The 19,860-nt window shown below is 50.6% G+C and overlaps 1 protein-coding gene across 1 annotated transcript; it reads right to left on the bottom strand.

Annotated features, from left to right (window-relative positions):
• Positions 1-2,985: 2,985 nt before the first annotated feature.
• Positions 2,986-19,762, bottom strand: LOC309668966 (ubiquitin carboxyl-terminal hydrolase CYLD-like). Its single transcript, XM_082479533.1, has 15 exons — positions 19,699-19,762; positions 16,664-17,129; positions 16,302-16,583; positions 16,018-16,087; positions 14,963-15,183; positions 13,937-14,090; positions 12,251-12,389; positions 11,507-11,617; positions 9,167-9,258; positions 8,039-8,105; positions 6,858-6,990; positions 5,965-6,073; positions 5,643-5,761; positions 4,944-5,163; positions 2,986-3,371 (listed from the first exon to the last, which is right to left on the bottom strand). Exons 2-15 carry the CDS (start codon positions 17,123-17,125, stop codon positions 3,187-3,189), a joined length of 2,364 nt encoding a protein of 787 aa, XP_082335659.1. The 5' UTR covers positions 17,126-17,129; positions 19,699-19,762; the 3' UTR covers positions 2,986-3,186.
• Positions 19,763-19,860: the final 98 nt, after the last annotated feature.

Genomic DNA, 19,860 nt, shown 5'->3' with positions numbered 1-19,860 from the left:
GCTGCGAAGGTTGGAGCCCTTCTGCTGGGAGGACAGGCTGGGAGAGTTGGAGGGGTTCAGCCTGGAAAAGAGAAGGCTCTGCAGAGACCTCAGAGCCCCTTCCAGTGCCTAAAGGGGCTCCAGGAGAGCTGGGGAGGGACTCTGGATCAGGGAGGGGAGCCATGGGACGAGGGGGAACGGTTTGACGCTGACAGAGGGGAGATTTAGGTGAGATCTGATGAAGAAATTGTTGACTGTGAGGGTGGTGATCCCCTGGCGCAGGTTGCCCTGAGAAGCTGTGGCTGCCCCATCCCTGGAGGTGTTCAAGGCCAGGTTGGACGGGGCTCTGAGCAACCTGGTCTGGTGGGAGGTGTCCCTGCCCATGGCAGGGGGGTTGGACTAGATGATCTTTAAGGTCCCTTCCAACCTAAACCATTCTGTGAATTGAGCCACCCATGGGAGCGGTGCAGTGAGAAGGGCGAGAGGGCAGTGCCCAGTGAGACGCATCTGTGCGTCCCCGGGCACCGACCCTGTGCCTGTGTTTGCACACCCACCCTGGAAGAGCCGCGGTTTAGATCTTTGCAACACACGTTGAAGGGGGAGGGGGGGGGGAATTAAAAAGCTTAATGAGGCATGGCCTGATGGGCTCTTGTTTCTAAAAAGCCTAACAGGCTGGAGGTCCCCATGACAGTGCTCCAGCTGTGGGCACTGGATCACACATTGCATTTTAAGAGAGGAAAAAAAAAAACTCCAGGAAAACCGAGAGCAGTTTGTTATTAAAACATTTTTCAAGCAGAAGCACCAGAAATATAAAAGCCCAACCCCCAGCGTACCTGAGTAGAGATTGTCCTGAGTTCTTAGAAAGAATGAAGAGCAACTTTAAGTAGACAAAGATGAGACAGCAGTGCCCTCTCCGTGGCCAGATGGCATCAGCCAGAGGTCAGTGAGTCAGTTTGCAAGCGGGAGCAGGTTAAACCCATCCTCAGGATGATCTGTTGCAAGACCTGCCACCATCCCTCCTGCCTCAAGACAGACTCTTCAACCGCTGACCCTTTGGCTTGGCCCAGGACCATTTTGAGTATCTCCAAGGATGGAGTCTCCACCACCTCTCCGGGCAACCCGTGTCAGGGCTTGTCAGCCTCATGGTGAACAAGTGTTACCTGATGTTCGGAGGAAAGCTCCCGTTTCAGTTTGTGCCTGTGGCCTCTGGTCCTGGCACTGGACACCACCGAGAAGATCCTGGCTTGGTCTTCTTTGCACCCTCCCTTCAGGCACTTATAGACATTGATGAGAGTCCCCTGGAGTCCTCTCTTCTCCAGGCTGAACAGTCCCAGGTCTCTCAGCTGTTCCTCATAAGAGAGATGCTCCACTCCCTCCATCATCTTCATGGCCCTTTGTTGGACTTTCTTTGTCTCTCTTGTACTGGGAAGCCCCGAACTGGACCGAGTACTCCAGGTGTGGACTTATCAGTGCTGAGCAGAGGGGAAGAATCCCTTTCTTTGACCTGTTGGCAACGCTTCTCCCAATGCAGCCCAGGACATTGTTCACCTTCTCAACCATGAGGATACATTGCTGCCTCGTGGTCAACTTGGGTGTTGAGGCCCAGCTACTCAGCAAGGACATTTGGATGCTGAATTGACGTTAAGTGCGCGTTACCAATCTGGGTCTGTTACACACCGGTGATCCTTTGTAGCCACTGCATAGAGAAATAGGGGACACACCAGAAAGCCGACAGAGCCATCAAGCTGGTCCCAGTTAGTGTCACAATCCTGCCGTCAGCAAAAAAAGATGCTAAACTATGTGAATTGCGTGGCCCAAGCCACGACACAAAGCTACAGGTTGCGTACTACAATTATTGCACCCTGCATTTAAGAAGAAAAAAGAGGAGGAAGATTACAGCTCTGCGTCTGGGGCTCCCGGATGCGTCCCTCAAGGTTTCAGTGCCCTCACAGCGCAGTTCAGAATCTGGGCAACCCAGTTCATAGCGCTGACTCCCGTAACAGCTTCCCACTGCCATGACAACACGGGCTTCATGGCAGAGAACCCCCCGTTTGCAAATTTAAGTTATTTAACTTAAGGAATACCAGTTCCCACCCTGAGACCCTAATCCTTACTGCAATCATGGCAGAAAAATCTGAAAGTGCTATTTTTTTTTTTCCCATTTTTGCCCTTGGAATTCCATTATTTGTCTTTGGCACAGATCTCAGAGGTGAATGCAAAGATGAAAAGTGAGGTTAACACACATGGTCATGCAGCAATAGCGCAGACCTTGCAAAAAAGAGGAGAGCATAACTGAGCTCACATGCTCTTCCTCTGCTCCATCTTTCTGCCAGTTTTGTTCTTATAAAAATTTGTATTTTTAAAGTATATTTGCAGCTTTTGGACGCTGAATTGACATTAAGTGCGTGTTACCAGTCTGGGTCCGTTACACACCAGTTGTTCTTTGTAGCCACCGCATATAGAAATATGGGACACACCGGAAAGCTGATAGAGCCATCAAGCTGGTCCCAGTTAACGTCACAACCCTGCTTCCTTATTTGCATCCAATTAATCCCGTGGATGAAAATAAGGGATGGTGGGTAGAAGTGCCAGAGTATTAATGCCGGACAAGGGGAGCGCAGACAATTCAGGGACCTGGTTTTAGGTGTGGGGTCACATCCGCCACCTCAAGAAAAACCCTTGTCCTGACCCATCTCTTCACCACACCTCCTGTTTTTCTCACTCCACAAGTTCACGCGAGGAAGTCTTAACGCAGGGTGAGGCTGTGGTTTTCTCGTGCTTTTTGCAAAGCTGAGGAGAACCGCTCGTGTTTTGATTAAACGCCTGTCCTCAGCTTTGGAGGGCCGGGCTGAAAAAAAGGATGTTGGGGAGGACTCTGAGGTAGGGCAGGGCTGCAGCGTGCCTGGGGAGGAGGGAGAGTGGAAAGGGAAGGGAGGAAATGAGAATGAATTTGAGTGTAAATAATTCAGAGTCCAGGTCTGCAAGTAGTACAAACTCTCACTCGCTAAGGTCAAGTACGGAATTTAACGAACCCAGACAGGCTGATGTGGATAGCTTGATACCAGACGCTGGAAGAGGTAAGAAGAGACAGAAGTGCGAGCTTGGTGCACCCAGACTTGGCTGCTTTCACCGATTACAAGCTGCAGGGTTGATCCAAGCTCACGTTTCCAACGCCTCGCTGCTCGGCGGCACCAGCCCAAGGCAGCGTCACTTGTAAAGTGCCATCTTCTTGCTCTGGTACATGTACATGTAGGCGTCACAGAAGAGGCGCTTGGCAACTCCGTCCATGTCCCGAGGTTGCTCCAGGGCCAGCACAGCCAGTGGCAAGTCCAGGTATTTGGCAACTTCAGGGCACAGCGTTACCGTGGGAATATTGAAGCCATTTTCATCACCTAACCCAGAAAGAAGGAGAAAAGTCCAAACCAGGTCGTGAGGGATGAGTACCTACAGCTCAAGCAGACACCATCACACTCGACAGTAACTTCGTCCCACACTCAACAGTAACTTAGTGCCTCGGCTGAGCGATCTGGAGGGCAAAGGGGGGGCAGGACAGGAGAACGGTCCTCGTCCACACGGCAGCCAGTCCCAGTGGGCTCAAGAAGTCCCTAGTTTGAACACAGCCAGAGGATGAAAGCACTAGGAGGAACACAAGTGTGCTTGGCCTGGTCAGCCAAGCTTGACTTCAGCAAGGCTTTCGACACCGTCTCCCACATCATCCTCACAGGCAAGCTTAGGAAATGTGGATTAGATGAATGGACAGTGGGGTGGATTGAACAGTGGCCGGCAGATAGAGCTCAGAGGGTTGTGGTTGGTGGTGCAGAGTCTAGTTGGAGGTCAGTAACGAGTGGTGTCCCTCAGGGGTCAGTACTGGGTCCAGTCCCGTACAATATATTCATCAATGACCTGGATGAAGGGATGGAGTGTACCATCAGCACGTTTGCTGATGACACAAAATTGGGAGGAGTGGCTGACACGCCGGAAGGCTGTGCCACCAGACAGCGTGACCTGGACAGTCTAGAGAGGAACCTTATGAAATTCAACAAGGGCAAGTGTAGGCTACTGCACTGGGGAGGAATAACCCCATGCATCACTACAGGTTGGGGGCTGACCTCCTGGAGAGCAGCTCTGTGGAAAGGGACCTGGAAGTCCCAGTGGACAACAGGATGACCATGAGCCAACAATGTGCCCTAGTGGCCAAGAAGGCCAATGGCATCCTGGGGGGCATCAAGAAGAGTGTGGCCAGCGGGACGAGGGGGATCATCCTCCCCCTCTGCTCTGCCCCGGGGAGGCCACATCTGGAGCACTGTGTTCAGGTCTGGGCTCCCCGGTTCAAGAAGGACAGGGATCTGCTGGAGAGGGTCCAGCAAAGGGCTAGGAAGATGATGAGGGGACTGGAACATCTTTCTGGTGAGGAAAGGCTGAGGGACTTGAGGCTTTTTAGTCTGGAGAAGAGTGAGGGGGAATCTTATTAATGCTTATCAATACTTAACGGGAGGGTGCCGGGAGGATGGTAACAGTCTTTTTTCAGTGGTGCCCAGTGACAGGACAAGAGGGAACGGGCACAAACTTGACCATAGGAAGTTCCATCTAAACATGAGGAGGAACTTCTCTCCTGTGAGGGTGGCAGAGCACTGGCACAGGCTGCCCGGAGAGGTGGGGGAGTCTCCCACTCTGGAGCCATTCCAAACCTGCCTGGACGCTGTCCTGTGCAACTGCTGTAGGTGCCCCTGCTCTGGCAGGGATGGACTGGATGAGCTCCAGAAGTCCCTTCCAACCCCCACAATTCTGTGATTCTGTCATACTCTTCTCTGGGGTCTGCTGAGGTGCCTAAATTGTGTAGGGGACTTCAGAGGAAAAGGCTGACTGACCAGCGGCTACGCAACGACCGTTGCAGCCCCTCACAGCTGCCCACCGTTCAGCACCTAGCCGCGATCAAAGCTCCGAGCCCACCACCACATCCTCACCGTGCCTGTCAGCCATGCTGTCGAAAAACATCCAGTGTTCGTTCTCCGGGCCGTATTTCACAAAGGAGACGTAATGACTGGTTTCGATGCAGAGCACGGCAAAAAGTTCCATCTTCTCACGAGGGACCTGCTGGCTGCCTCGGGGGCTCCGACTGTGAAACTCTTCTGGAATGTGCAGCCTGGTTGGCTTGTGCGTTTTGCGTCGGTAGTGGGAGTGAACCTGAGGAGAGAAGACAGGGTGGTATGGCTGAGCGGGCAGAACCGAACCTGGTCTGCTGGAAAGCGGAGTGTGCAGGGGTCAGACCCCCAGTTTATTCCCCACTGATCCGCCTTCCGCGCGGCCAGCTCCTCCCTATGTGCCAGGAAATGGCATTGTGTTGAGAGGTTGGCAGCAAGAAGCTGAGACGGGAGCCTGCCACCCTCCAAGAAAGGCCAGAAAGCTGTAGGAATGCTCCTGGTGAGACAGCATGGACGGCCCAGCGCTCAGTCTGTGCAGGATCAGTCCTTATTTAGGCTCTGTGTAAAGCAGAGGGTTCAACAGCGTGCAGCACCTAACCCTGCTGATGCTCAGGAAGGAACCCCTCTCTGCCCAACCTCAAGGGCTGCAGGGACAGCAGGGGAAACGTGGATATTTTGGGGGGTTCAATCTGCTGTCAGCCACCAAGGCACATTTCGTGAGCAGCCAAAGAAAACGAATACCTGTCTGGAGCAGAAGCTGCAGAACTGCTTCAGGCCCGTAGCTGCGAATACCTTGTCTTTGAAACACTCCGAACACTCCAGGGTGGCAACGTCACCGCACACGCAGCACTCCCTGGGACCTGCAGGGGCAACAGGGGTGAGAGGATGTGTCTTCTGCAGGTCTCACCTGAAATCCAACTTGTCTTGCCAAAACTGGTGTTCAAGGGAAGAAGAATCACACCATGAGCCCACCTTACATCTGCTCACAACCCAAAGAGGCGAGATCTGTCACCCGGTTGCTCACAGTCCCAGCCGGCAGCTTTACCATTGCCCAACAACTTACTGTCAAGCAGCAGATCTGTTATATCCAGCTCCAAGGAAGGAATGATTTTGCTGAACATTTTATATTCCTTCCCAAAACGCGGCATTTGGATAATGAAGCAAGATGGGATCTGGGAAAAGAAAAGCAAATGAGTCACGAGGGCAGAAAAGACAAGTCCTGGAGACTCTTCTCTCCGTATTGCTGCTGGGAGTAAAGACTTTCTGCTCCCGTTATTCACAAGACAAAACAGCAACAGGGAAGTCGGTACAGAGGAGGGCCACGAAGATGATCAGAGAGCTGGAGCTCCTCTCCTATGAGGAGAGGCTGGGAGAGTTGGGGTTGTTCAGCCTGGAGAAGAGAAGGCTCCAGGGAGACCTCATTGTGGCCTTCCAGTCCCTAAAGGGGCTACAAGAAAGCTGGGGAAGGACATTTTACAAGGGCATGTGGTGACAGAACGAGGGGGAATGGCTTCAAACTGGTAGAAGGGATATTTAGATTAGATATTAGGAAGAAATTTTTCACTGTGAGGGTGGTGAGGCACTGGAACAGATTTCTCAGAGAAGTTGTGGAAGCTCCATCCCTGGAGGTGTTCAAGGCCAGGTTGGACAGGGCTTAGAGCAACCTGGTCTGGTGGGAGGTGTCCCTGCTCATGGCAGGGGGGTTGGAACTCGATGATCTTCAAGGTCCTTTCCAACCTAAACCATTCGATGATTCTATGAAAGCATCACCCTCTTCCCAGGTCACGCTCAGATTCCCCCAAGACCTCTCTCTTGTGGCCGTATCCTGCTTCTTTGCAGTGTTGGATATAAGACATACCAAACCCACCACAGACTCGCTGGCAGGCACAGGTTATGTTGGAGGAAGCAAGAAAGGGGGAGAAGACAGCAGCATAGGCAGAAGGCTGCTGGGCTCACCTCCACTAGCTTCAGATTGTAGGACAGAAAGGAGTGTTCCACTAACTGTTGCACGTCGGGAACCACCAGATCCTCCTGTTGGTCCATAAATATCTGGTAACAGTAACAGTCCTGCTCCTTCCGGCCTTCTGACCTGCAAGGAGTAGTCACGGGGCTTGTTTACAGCTGAGCTCCCAGAGGACATACCGGTTTTGTCCTGCAAGAGCTTCTGGGCCCAATGACTGCACTTTTCCACCCAGAAATACTAAATACATGTAACGAGAGGAGGATACAAGCACCATCTTCTGTCTCATTATCCCTCCACAGCATCACATCCTGCTCCTATGAGCAAAACTCTGTTTCCCCTTGTCAATGTAAATATTAAAAGACATGTCAGTATTTTTAAAAATCAACTGCACTACAGCGCAACCAGCAAAATCCTTCTCCGATGAAAGATGTATTTATAACTGCACGTACAAAAGCCAGAGAGCAAAACTCGGTGCATTCAAAAGGTGAACTGTGTGCAGAAGATCTCCCCCAGCCTCTGCATCCCCAAGCCAGTGTAGAAAGGATTTCCTTCAGATGACCCTCTGCAGGGGAGCTGCAGTACAGAGTCATCTTTGTGCTCAGCCTTTCCGAGTACTCCACGGTTTACGGCTTGACTGACGTCTCAACAAAGGAGCACAGAAACCGAACAATCCCCTTCTATGCTCCTGAACAAGCACAGTTATTTTTGGCTTCCTTCAGCCTCTCATCCTTTTTGTAGAGTCCTGAAAAACTGGAACTGCATCCATGGACTGCCTGTTTGAGAGGCTGCAGGACCTGAGCCAGCTTGACAGTCTGGACACAGCCCAAACGCATCCAAAGGCTGTCAGATACCGCTGGCTCCACACTGAAGTTGAACACTACGTTTCTCAAATCGCTACTGGCCCTCCCTAAGGATGAGAGAAAGTTTTTATCCTCGTTTTCTGAAGGTGGTACCTCCAGGGAGATTTTGGAAGTGTCTTGTCCTGGATGCGTCGCCTAGGACGAGGTCACAACAAGCAAGATCACACAGACAGCAGAAAGGAGCTGCATGCAACTCACTGAGCTGTGCCTCCAAAGCCTCGATGAAAAGGGGCAAGCGACACATGGTGATCGTGAGATGGATAACTAACGAGCCTGGCCTGGGTAAATTGTATTGCTTAGATACAGAAACTTACTGCAGTTTCAAGAGCGGCTCTATTCCCAGGATCTGATGCATTATGAGGTTGAGGAACTCTTCAGGATCTGGAAGGTGCAAGAAAAGCATGGGTCACACCAGGGATGCTCCCTTGCCCCACCGCATCCAGAAGGCAAAAGCTGCCAGACAAACACGAGCCAGCCTTTCGTGAACCTCGAATCTCCTCTTTTACTCTAGGTAAGGGGACAATGGGGCTAAAAGCTGAGAGCGCTTGGTAAATGCATAAATCCTCAGGTGAGCATGAAAAAAAGCAAACCAGCCCTCAAATACTGCTCTCTTACAAACCGGGCCACCAGAGCGACACTATCTCAGAGACCTTAACGGACATTTACTGCTAACACCAGCAGTATAAACTCAAAATGAAATCAGGGACAGCTATGGAAATTCAAGAAACTGGACAGTTAAACCATCCCCAGCTAAAATAAATATGCAATAGTACAAAACGTAAGTGCTGTTCACTGGCAAGATACCTGTTGTAGAATCGATACCACTTATTGACTATCCAGGTACTTATAGATTGTGGCAGTGATGTTCCGCATTGGCATAATCCATTTCCTTGTTGTAAACAAGGATGTACCTGGATGGGAACACGGTGATTGCAACCAGAGAGAGGTGGGCTTCAGCTGTGGGTGTTTTCTGTCTTACTTCAAACAAGACTACAGTCTTTGAGGAACCTAAAACAAGTTATCGGAACTCAAAGATGAGCTGATCTTGACAAAATGATAAATCAGACTGGATTCTAGCAGGGACATCAGGGATGGACTTATCAAGGTGTAACTCAAAGTATACAGGTTGAGGAAATTTCCCTTGTTTAAATTCTGTTCACACACATCTTCCTCTCCCCTCCTGGTGGCAACAGCTGCCACCAGGTAGAGACCACGCAATCCCTATCTTTCTATCGGACTTCAGGACAAATTTCAGTCGAAAAGCCTGTAGAGTTTTAAAAGCTAAAAGTATTTTACATGTGCATTTTTCCATGAACAAAAAGCACAGCAGGAGTATTAATGCACGTGCCTGGGGGAAGCACATGATTAAGTTGTCAGCCCGGTGCCTGGATGAGGCGGCGCACAGGAACGCAGCCCGGGGAAGGACCCAGAGAGCACATTACCTTTCTCAGCATTGGTAAAGCTGGAACACTGTCCCTTTTCAGTGAGCTGCTCCCTAAGGTGCATCACACTCCGAGCCCTGACGAAGCCGGTCCTAGAAAAAAGAAAGAGCTGCAGAGTCCTGTTCAATATATTCATCAGTGACCTAGAGGAAGGGATAGAGTGTACCATCAGCACGTTTGCTGATGACACAAAATTGGGAGGAGTGGCTGACACGCCGGAAGGCTGTGCCACCAGACAGCATGACCTGGAGAGGGTGGAGGGGAACCTTATGAAATTCAACAAGGGCAAGTGTAGGGTACTGCATCTGGGGAGGAGTAACCCCATGCATCAGTACAGGTTGGGGGCTGACCTCCGGGAGAGCAGCTCTGTGGAAAGGGACCTGGGAGTCCTGGTGGACAACAGGATGACCATGAGCCAGCAATGTGGCCAAGAAGGCCAATGGTATCCTGGGGTGCATCAAGAAGAGTGTGGCCAGCGGGTCGAGGGAGATTATCCTCCCTCTCTAATCTGCCCTGGTGAGGCCACATCTGGAGCACTGTGTCCAGTTCTGGGCTCCCTGGGCCAAGAAAGACAGAGATCTGCTGGAGAGGGTCCAGCAAAGGGCTACAAAGATGATGAGGGGATTAGAACATCTCTCTTATGAGGAAAGACTGGGAGCCTTGGGGCTTTTTAGTCTAGAGAAAAGAAGATTGAGGGGGGATCTTATTAATGCTTACAAATACTTCAAGGGAGGGTGCCAGGGGGATGGGAACAGTCTTTTTTCAGTGGTGCCCAGTGACAGGACAAGAGGGAACGGGTACAAACGTGACCATAGGAAGTTCCATCTCAACCTGAGGAGGGACTTCTCTCCTGTGAGGGTGGCAGAGCACTGGCACAGGCTGCTCAGAGAGGTGGGGGAGTCTCCCACTCTGGAGCCATTCCAAACCCACCTGGACACTGTCCTGTGCCACTGCTGGAGGTGCCCCTGCTCTGGCGGGGGGTGGGACTGGAGGAGCTCCAGAGGTCCCTTCCAACCCCCACCACGCTGCAATTCTATGGTCTCTCCAGTGTATGTAAATCATGGAATCACAGAATGGTCTGGGTTAGAAGGGACCTTTAAAGTTAATCTAGTCCAATCCCCCTGCCATGGGCAGGGCCATCTTCAACTAGACCAGGTTGCTCAGAGCCCCATCCAACCTGGCCTGGAATGTTTCCAGGGATGGGGGATCTGCCACCTCTCTGGGCAACCTGGGCCAGGGGCTCACCACCCTCACAGTCAGGAATTTATTCCTTATGTCCAACCTAAATCTACCCCTTTTCAGTTTAAAACTATTTCCCCTTGTCCTGTCACTACAGGCCTTGTAAAAAGTCTCCCTCCATCTTTCTTAGAAGACCCCTTTAGGGACTGGAAGGGGCTGGAAGGTCTCCGCAGAGCCTTCTCTTCTCCAGGCTGACCCCCCCCCAACTCTCCCAGCCTGTCCTCCCAGCAGAGGGGCTCCAGCCCTCCCAGCATCTCGGGGGCCTCCTCTGGCCCCGCTCCAGCAGGTCCATGTCTCTCCTGTGCTGAGGCCCCCGAGCTTGAGGCAGCACTGCAGGGGGGTCTCCCCAGATCAGAGCGCAGCAGAGGGGCACAATCCCCCTCTCGTCCTGCCTGCCACGCTGCTGGGGATGCAGCCCGGGATGCCGGGGGCTCGCTGGGCTGCCAGCACACATTGCCAGCTCATGGCCAGCTTTTCACGCCCAAATTCTTCTCTGCAGAGCTGCTCTCAATCAAATCTCAGCACCACAGAACACCCCAGGGTTGTATTTCTGCAGCCAGTACCAGGACACTGCTCCTCAAGGAAGATGCTAATGTTTATGTTCAATCAGGTCTCTATGCCTCTCTTCCACAACTCTCTAGGGAAGATGAGGAAAGAACCTGCTATCTTCGATACAAATGCCAGATAATTTATCTTTTATGCCATGCTCTACCCTCCTCCAGCCTGGCACTGCATTCTGCCTTTGGGACTAACTGCTGCTGAAGGCAATGCCACTGCTTCAGCAGCTCCAGGGTTCCCCCACAGTGATGGTCTGAACCCCAGGAAGCCCCTTTCTGTCCTTTGACTGAGAACTGCAGCTCACAAGGCTTCAGTCTAAGCAGGGGAGACTCACACACATGCAACAGGAGTCATGACAGCTGCACAACCCAGGAAAGGGACCAACTGGAAGAGAAACCTGATATTAAGACCTTTGGATGCGGCTGACAGGAGATACCCCTCCAGGTAGCTGCTTCCCTCAATGACAGATACCATCTGACAGGGCAGCAGAGAAGGTACGAAGGCAGATGGATGACTTCCAGGATTCCCACATACTATACTCACTTTCGGAGGGGATTAACAATCTCATCCCGCAGAATGCTCTGGACGTTCCTGTCACACAGTGGGAAGGGCTTGAAGAGCATGGAGTCCAGCACGGATGTACAGGAGAAGAGGCTGTGAAAAGAGCGCGATGGGTGTAAGTCTGATGGGTTTGCAGCAACAGTTAGAACCAAACCGTTGTGCCTGGTGACAGTCAGTGGATTTTATTTTCAACAGTCCGTGCATGCAATTACAGAAAGGTGAGTGACAGTGCATCTCTGCAGTGAGATAAACCGCATCTGGTTTAATGAACATTGGCAGTAAGCAAGGAAACAGCTCAGAGAGAATGAAATCTCGTACTTTGCAGCCAAAACTGCTCATGGGGGGGCACCACTGAGTCTTTTCCTCTCCAAACAGTGCTGCACAGTCAAGCTGGGAGCTCCTGGGCGGTTTCTTTGAAACGTTTCCAGCCATTACCTCCAGTGACAGAGTCAGCACGGTCCAAGTCCAGAGAACTATGATCTCTCACCACCCTGCATGACAGACACACGGGTACCTTAGGTCCTCACGAGGGGTACTTCAGGGCCTGAGAACCTACCAGATTAGGAAGGAGATCAAAAAGCAGCAAGCGTCAAGGCTGCGTCTCCACACAGTTATATTCTGCTCTATCCCAGGTAAATTTCCAGCCACCTTGGAAGTCCAGGGAAGTGCTGCCCAATTCAAAAAGCATTCATTTAAGGAAACAGCACCACCCAAACAGGTCCTTACCTGAAGAGAGCTGCGTCCATGTAGCAGGAATTACAGTGGCCTTGAATCCCCTTCATCCGCCCTCGCAGGACATGCACCGCTGCCTCGTTCCTGAGAGGAGGAAAACTCTCTGGAGCCTGTGGAAGAACTTCCTGCCCTCCTACAAAAGAAGGAATAAAAGCAACTCCCTTTAGCTTCCCACCTCGTCTGGGTCAGCTCTGCCCTTCCCCGATGCCCCAGAGATCCGCTCTGCTCAGAAGTCAGCACCACGCTCTTCTGCGCTGCTCCTGCTGGGACTCAACCATGCTGGGATGAAGATTTGTCTCTTCAGTAATTCATCTATGGGAAATGGAGACAAAGACATCTCTTCTTCACCAGAGGCACGCCCTAGCAATCCATACCGCCCCTGCCATCATTATGACAAGTATAACGAAGACAAAAAGAGCTACAAATGAACTGATGCTGTTATATGCAAGGTTGGGATCTCTCTGTTGGAAGACCTGTGACTCCAGTAGCAAGGGGACAAACAGGCAACTGAGCTTTAATAGCCTCATCCCACTGGCCCATCATCTCCTTAAGCTTCAAAGGTGGCTTTCTCAATCTGCTCCTTCCTGGTTTCTTCAGCATTCTCCCCTTGTAATTCAAGCCCCTCTCATCAGACATTCTTCTTTGTCCCTACTCCCAGTTTCTGGGCAGTCCTTACGTGAATCCTGATTTCTCATTTACAGTTTCTAAATCATAGAATTGTTGAGGTTGGAAGGGACCTTTAAGATCATCAAGTCCAACCATTAACCTAACCTGACAAAACCACTTCTAAACCATGTCCCCAGGTACCACGTCTACCCTTTTTTTAAACACCTCCAGGGATGGTGAATTCACCACCTCCCTGGGCAGCCTATTCCAATGTTTAATAACTCTTTCAGTGAAAAAATTTTTCCTAATATCCAATCTAAACCACACCTGGCATAACTTGAACCCGTTCACATTGTCTTCTCAGCTCTGGAGGAATATCTTTCTGTTCAAATGGAAATACTGACTTGTTCTTTCCCACATCTTCTCGTGAATGTCTTATCGTCACATCAAGCTCTACATTAAAATTGATTTAATCCTCTCTCCCTTTCCAAGCTCCTACTTATTTCTCAGGTGCAACATCTGACATTTTGGCCACGGCCCTGAGTTACCCACTCCAATTCTCCAGAGCTACATGTGCGGTCTACATTTAACACACCGTAGCGAGGCCAGGCCCTAGCGCTAAAACAATTCTTTGTATTCAGGTCTCAATTATACAAGACCTTTGCTTCTGCCCTGAAAACCACAGGCAGAAGAGCCCTGCCTCGCTTGCAGCATTCACGATGCCTTGCAAAGACTGTTGCTCTGGACTTCTATGCTCTGTTACACCTCAATGTTTTCTGCCAGGTTCCCCTTCTACAACACATCCATGCCACCCAGACCTCATTTTTAGAGCCACTTACAGTATGTTGCCTTACATTCAATGCCCTATTATCCCTGAAATAAAATACTCTCTCTCAATTTGTGGGGCATTCCCTATAAATACCATCACGGCAACCTCAGCATCCTTAAAACTGACATCTTTTGGAACGCTCAAAGAGAGCAAAGAATATTAAACCGCCGATTAAGACACAGCACACGAGGTTTCTCCGTCGTGTGCCTTGTCCCAGCACAGCCCTGTCTCCCCAGAGAACTCACTATAATCCGCGAGGCTCAGCTCACTGTTGTGCGAACACTGGAAGCGAACGTCGGGCTGGCAGGACTGCAGCTTCACGAAGAGGCCACGCTTTGGGGCACAGTGGAAGTAGTATTTGCCCAGCCATTCGCCGGCAGTGACCCCCTTATCTTCATCCTGGGAAAAGAGCATTGAGGAGTAACATGAGAGCAGGCTTGCCAGGAATTAGATGTGATCCCCTATATGACCGTTTAGTATCTTAAGAGCTTTGTACACTTTTGTTCCTGTTTTGTTGACTGTTTTCATTTATTCTGGTTATGTTTTGAACCTATTGATGCCGCTTATAGGATTCATGATTATTCCATCCCATGTTCCGGTATCATTGCTCTAGAAGAGAGCAAAACCAACCCTCATAATCACTCGGTGGGCTCTCTTCCCCAGCCTAAGGGAGGGCACAATTGTGTGTTTGCCCACAGAGTTCACACTCTGACATGTCACAGGACCAGGTCAGGCTGTGAGATCACAGAATCCCAGACTGGTCAGGGTTGGAAGGGACCTCTGGAGATCACCCAGTCCAACCCCCTGCCAGAGCAGGGGCATCTACAGCAGTTGCACAGGATGGCGTCCAGGCGGGTTTGGAACGGCTCCAGAGTAGGAGACTCCCCCACCTCTCTGGGCAGCCTGTGCCAGTGCTCTGCCACCCTCACAGGAGAGAAGTCCCTCCTCAGGTTGAGATGGAACTTCCTATGGTCAAGTTTGTACCCATTCCCTCTTGTCCTATCACTGGGCACTGCTGAAAAAAGACTGTTCCCATCCCCCTGGCACCCTTCCTTTAAGGATTTATAAGCATTGGTAAGATTCTCCCTCACTCTTCTCTTCTCCAGACTAAAAAGCCCGAAGTCCCTCAGCCTTTCCTCATCAGAAAGACACTCCAGTCCCCTAACCATCTATACGCAGCCACAAGCTGAAGGTCTTCAAGAAGAGAAGAACAACCAAGACCTGCCCGTTCTGATACACAATCTCACAGCAGGAAATATTTTGCTCCTTACCAGTTCAACTCCTGCCATTTTGTGCTTAATTTGGGGCAGGTAGCCCAACCAGCGGATGATTCCCGAAACCTGATTTCCCTTGTCCAAGGTGATTTGGACCATGGAGTTCACCTCCAGGGTTGAATTCCCACTTTCACACTCCTCACCGCTCTCGCTTATCTCTCGTTTCATTTGGTTTGTGTGTCCCAAGCCCATGTCGGACTCAAACGGTGAAAATAAACCTAGTGGGCAATACAAAATGTCAGGTGAGGTAGGAAGCCAACACCTAACGACAGACACTTCTTGATCTCATCTAATAGCAGGTCTACTTTGAAATTATAGACCATAAGGACAAGCATGAAGCTGAGCAGCAGAGACACAAGGTGTAATTCCCAGTGATACGGCCAAGCTGGTCTAACAGGCTGAGAGGGGACGATCCTGCTTCTTGTTTCCCTGCTCAAGGCTGCACACTCCGGCCTCTCGCTGGTCCCGGCGCTAATCCAGCCCTTCACGGAGCCATTTTGGACTACTGAAACAGCAGCAGGAGGGTTATTTCCAATTTCTTTTTCTGCTTTTAGTGAGATGAATCAGCTTGGTGAAGAGACTAATGATGGCTTCCCGCGGGCTGGCCCTGACAGCTGCACAGTGTCTTTTGATGGCAACAGAGAGATTCCACTAATTTCTTGTCTTGTCCAATGACTCACACCACCGCTGCTGGCATCTGTGCCTTTCCCAATTTGTCTGGCATCAGGAGGAGGCTCCTGCTCCAGCTTCTACAGCTAAATTAAAGACTCTTTAACCAGTGGTGCCTTCTCCCCTAGGAAACACTTATGCATTGCAATCACACTCTCTCTTCTTCCTGATAAATGGGGAGACTCGACTTTAGTTGCCTCACACAAAGAATTTTATCCAGAACTTGAGACCTTTTCATGGACCTTCTCTGCCTCCTGATCAACTAAGTTGGGACTAGCTGAAGCTTTTGTTGGACTTTCAGCTCATCAGTACCCTGCAGAGAAGAAATAAACGCTAAATCCCCAGGAGCGTACACAGGGCAGACACATCTGGTGATAACCTACTTTGCAAGCTCTCCTTCACAACAGAGTCCATAGGGATTTCTCTGAAAATGTCAGTTGTTCCTTCTTCTTCCTGAAAGGAGAGAAAAATCTATCAGCTAAATGCTTTCTCAGACATAGGGTGTTCTTGGAATACAAAGCAATTTTTCCAAACAGGCCCGGAAAGTTTGCATGTAACCTCATGTCCCTTTTAGGCATTTCTTCCACTTCTCTAAGGTCCCACCAGAACATAGGTTTTTAAACACATCCCCCCAAAAACCAAGAAAAGGCAGCAAAACTGCTCTTACCGGACAAACTTTAACAAACCATTGGGTTCCCTCCCTGTAAACTGCCATCGCTATTCCTTTTGTGAGGACCTCATCCACGTAGAAGCTAACGGCATCTCCCACTTTCACAGGAACCCCCTCCTCCGTGTCCACTTTTGGCTTCTGTTTCACATAGTCGTCATCTGGCGGGGGAGTAAACTGGACTCTGCTAAAGGGCAGGAAGATCCCGCAGTTCCGCTTACACTTGAAATACTCAGTGCCATGGTAAGATCCATCACTGCGCCCTCTGTTTTCTCCCTCGCCCTGAAAACACGGCAGAAAGGCACATTACATACACAAACGTGAAGGGAAAAATAAGCAACTTGCTTTCTTGGCCACTTTACCTGTAACTCTACCCCAAGGAAGAATGGAGACAGCACAGCCGAAGTATTTTTGTAAATGCTCCCGATGTAGCGGATGATACCAGGGAAATATTGCCGGTCAACTTCCACCATCACTTTTTGGCCTGGCACAGCTCGCAGAGCTGCTTCAAGGCTCAGCCTCTCCAAGAAGTAGTTCAAGCGTTCGTGGTGGCTGCTGATGGCCAGGAGGAAGACGGCCGCTTCCTCACGCACAGGCTGAAGGATTTCAACGTTTATGGTGACGGTGGAGCTGTCATCCAGCATGATGACTTTCAAGAAGCAAGCCGGGGGCCCGTCATCGGAGAAGTTGCGCAGGTAACTTCTCTCGCTGCAGAAGCACATGTTCCCAGCTTGGAAGTACTTGCTGCCATAGGCACAGTCTTCTGTCAGGATGTAATAGCAGTTTCCGTCCCTTGCTGAAGGCAGGAGGCTGGTCATCGTCATTCCCCTGGGTTGTGAGAAACAAGAGTCACACCAGTGAAGAGACATGCATGTTATCGCAGGATCTCAGAAGAATTCAGGTTGGAAGGAATCTCGAGCCCAACCCTGCGCTCAAAGCCTCACCTGGTTGAGTTTTGAGCATCTCTTAACAACAGAGATCCCATAGCCCCACTGGCCTCTCGTTCAGCGTTTGATCACCCTCATGGTGGAAAAGAAAAAATTCCATCTAACCAAGGTTTGCCATGGTCCCGTTTGTCCCTGTTGCCTCTTGTCCCCTCACTGTGTGACGAGTCTGGCTCCGTCTTCTCTAATAAACCCAGTAAGAAGGTGCACAGAGCAGCATCTCGTCTGTCCTGTTCTCTGCAACACTGTCCAGCCAGAACAGCCTCATTAAATTCCACCTCCCGCTTTCTTTTCATACTTACTTGCAGGAATGGGGCAAAGGCTAAATTCTGCCTTTTAAAAATTCTCTAAAAAGGGAGTTCTAGACTGCGACTAGAGCTCTTTGATGTTGTGTTAAAGCACATTAATATTCCAAACATGCACAAAGCACAGCACCTACCGTGTTACTATGCTGAGGCACTGAAGATCACCATCTTTCAAAACAAAAATATTAAAAGACATTCAAATATCTGGAATCAGAAGTACATTTTTGCAGTTAAATTCTCATGCATTTTATCCCTCCTCATCTCACTTTTGACAATGCCTCACACAGCCAGGACCCAGACATTTTATCACAACATAAAAAAAGGGGTGAATATAGAAACTTCATCCTGCAGGTGGGCAGAACTGGTTGACCCAACCTGGCCAATATAGAGAAAATAAGAGATGTGCCTGTTTCTAGGCTGTGGAGGAAATTAAGAGACCAAAAAAAAAAAAAAAAAAAAGAGGTCTCCATTATGGGCTACCTGGGAGAAGTTTCTTCAAAGTTCGAAGTGGAGAGAGGAGGAATTGAGCAGATGCAATTAAGGGAAGTAGAAGCACACTCGGGGCATTGCGGCAGGAAGCTACCAACACAGCTGCTCGCAAGAACAACAAATGGGGGGTTGGGAGGAAAACGTAGGCAGAGCTCAAACAGAAAGGCTGCACGGAGCTCAGCAAGGAGGAGGGCAGCGTTACTGGGGATTTCACTGGACATTCATATCAAGAGAGTTCAGTTTTTAATGTATTAGGAAAAGATAAATCACTGCTTGTGCTGAAAAAAACCCAGATCACCTGATGCCTGATCAGATTCTGGAGCCTTCCTTGTGTTTGGGTTCATTGTTGCAGCTTTCTACAGGAGCCGTCTCCCTTCCACTCTTATTTTTTTAACCTTAGCAGGCAGGAAGATGGCTCGGAGACCTGATTGAAATGCTGCTGTTCTGCTTTTGGGCAATGCTTGTTTGCTGCGCTGAAGGTCTGGTCTCAAAACAGAATAACCCCCCCAGAAAACCATGGGTCTCCTCAAGTAGCAGCCACTGGGGTCTACCAGCCTGGCTAATTTCACCCATACAGCCAGAGATTCAAGAAGGGAACATGCAGCACCGAGGCAGAGCCCTGCCACGGTGGTGCAAACCACGCTCATGTTCTTCCTTCTTTCTACCAAGGGACTCCCACCAGCAGATCACCAAATCTGCAGGGAACCCAGCGCAGTTCACTCTGGGCTAACCACCTTGAAGCCACAGGGCACTACGGGGGTACACAGGAGAGGCCGTGCCAGAGTGAAACACTCCCCCTTGCTTTGCAATAAGCAAGTTGGGAGGCGATAGCAGGCAGTGAGTGGAAGGGGAAGAAATCCCATGGTGTGCAGCAGTTCCCTTATTTCCCATCCACGCAACTCGCTGCCGCCGTTTTGTGACTCTGCCAGCGGAGTAAAGGCTTGAAACGCTGTGATTTTTAAAGGCCACAATTAAAGAATAGCATTCTGTGTCCCAAGCCCCCCAAATCAGTCTTCCATGTTCAAGACTTCAGTTTTGGTTTTGTTTTGTTTTTTCTTTTCCCTCAAATTGCTCTCTCCACAGGGAATACAATAAACCTCACCATGCTCTAAATGCTACCAAAAGAGGAAAACCAGAATAAACCATTTTCCTCATGAAAACCAAGAATAAGCAGTTTCCCTCATGAAAACCAAGAATAAGCAGTTTCCCTCATGAAAACCAAGAATAAACAGCAGAATACACAACTTGTAACAGCAGAATACACGCAATTCCCTCCCAGGTTAATGGAAATACAAGCGAATCCAGGCCAAGGTGTGATATTTGGGCTTGCGGTGCTGTACACAGCGCTGAAACCTGATGGATTACGCTGAGGGGAAGCTGGAAAGCGCCAGATAATTAAAATTAAAGCGGAATTAAAGCAGTGAATTGAGGCTGGGATGGGGGAAGGCTCTCCAGCGGCCTGCTCCTGAGGTTACTGGGGAGGGGAGGGGGTGTGGGGAGGGAGACAGGGGGTCGGGAGGGCTCCCCGGGAGCTGGGGGCACCGGAGCCGGGGGGGCAGCGGGGAAAGGCCCCGCTGGGGGGCAAATGCTGAGAGGGGGGAGGCCGGGAGAGGGGGACTGAGGGGGGAATCCCATCGCAACCCCCCACCCGGCTCTCACCGTCTCCGGCCCCGCTCTTCCGCGTCCGAGGTGGGGACAACACCGCCGCTTCCGGTCCGCCTCGCTGCCGCCGGCTTAACCAGCCAATGAGGAGAGGGAGGGAGAGCCAATGAAGGGGAGAGGGCGGGTCTCGCGGCTGCAGCGCCACGGCCCCTGCTGGGC

Source organism: Vanellus vanellus, assembly GCF_965231255.1.
Source record: "Vanellus vanellus genome assembly, chromosome: 2".
NCBI lineage: Eukaryota > Metazoa > Chordata > Aves > Charadriiformes > Charadriidae > Vanellus > Vanellus vanellus.
Note: the sequence above shows the minus strand (reverse complement) of the source record. Positions and strands in the feature narration are given on the sequence as shown.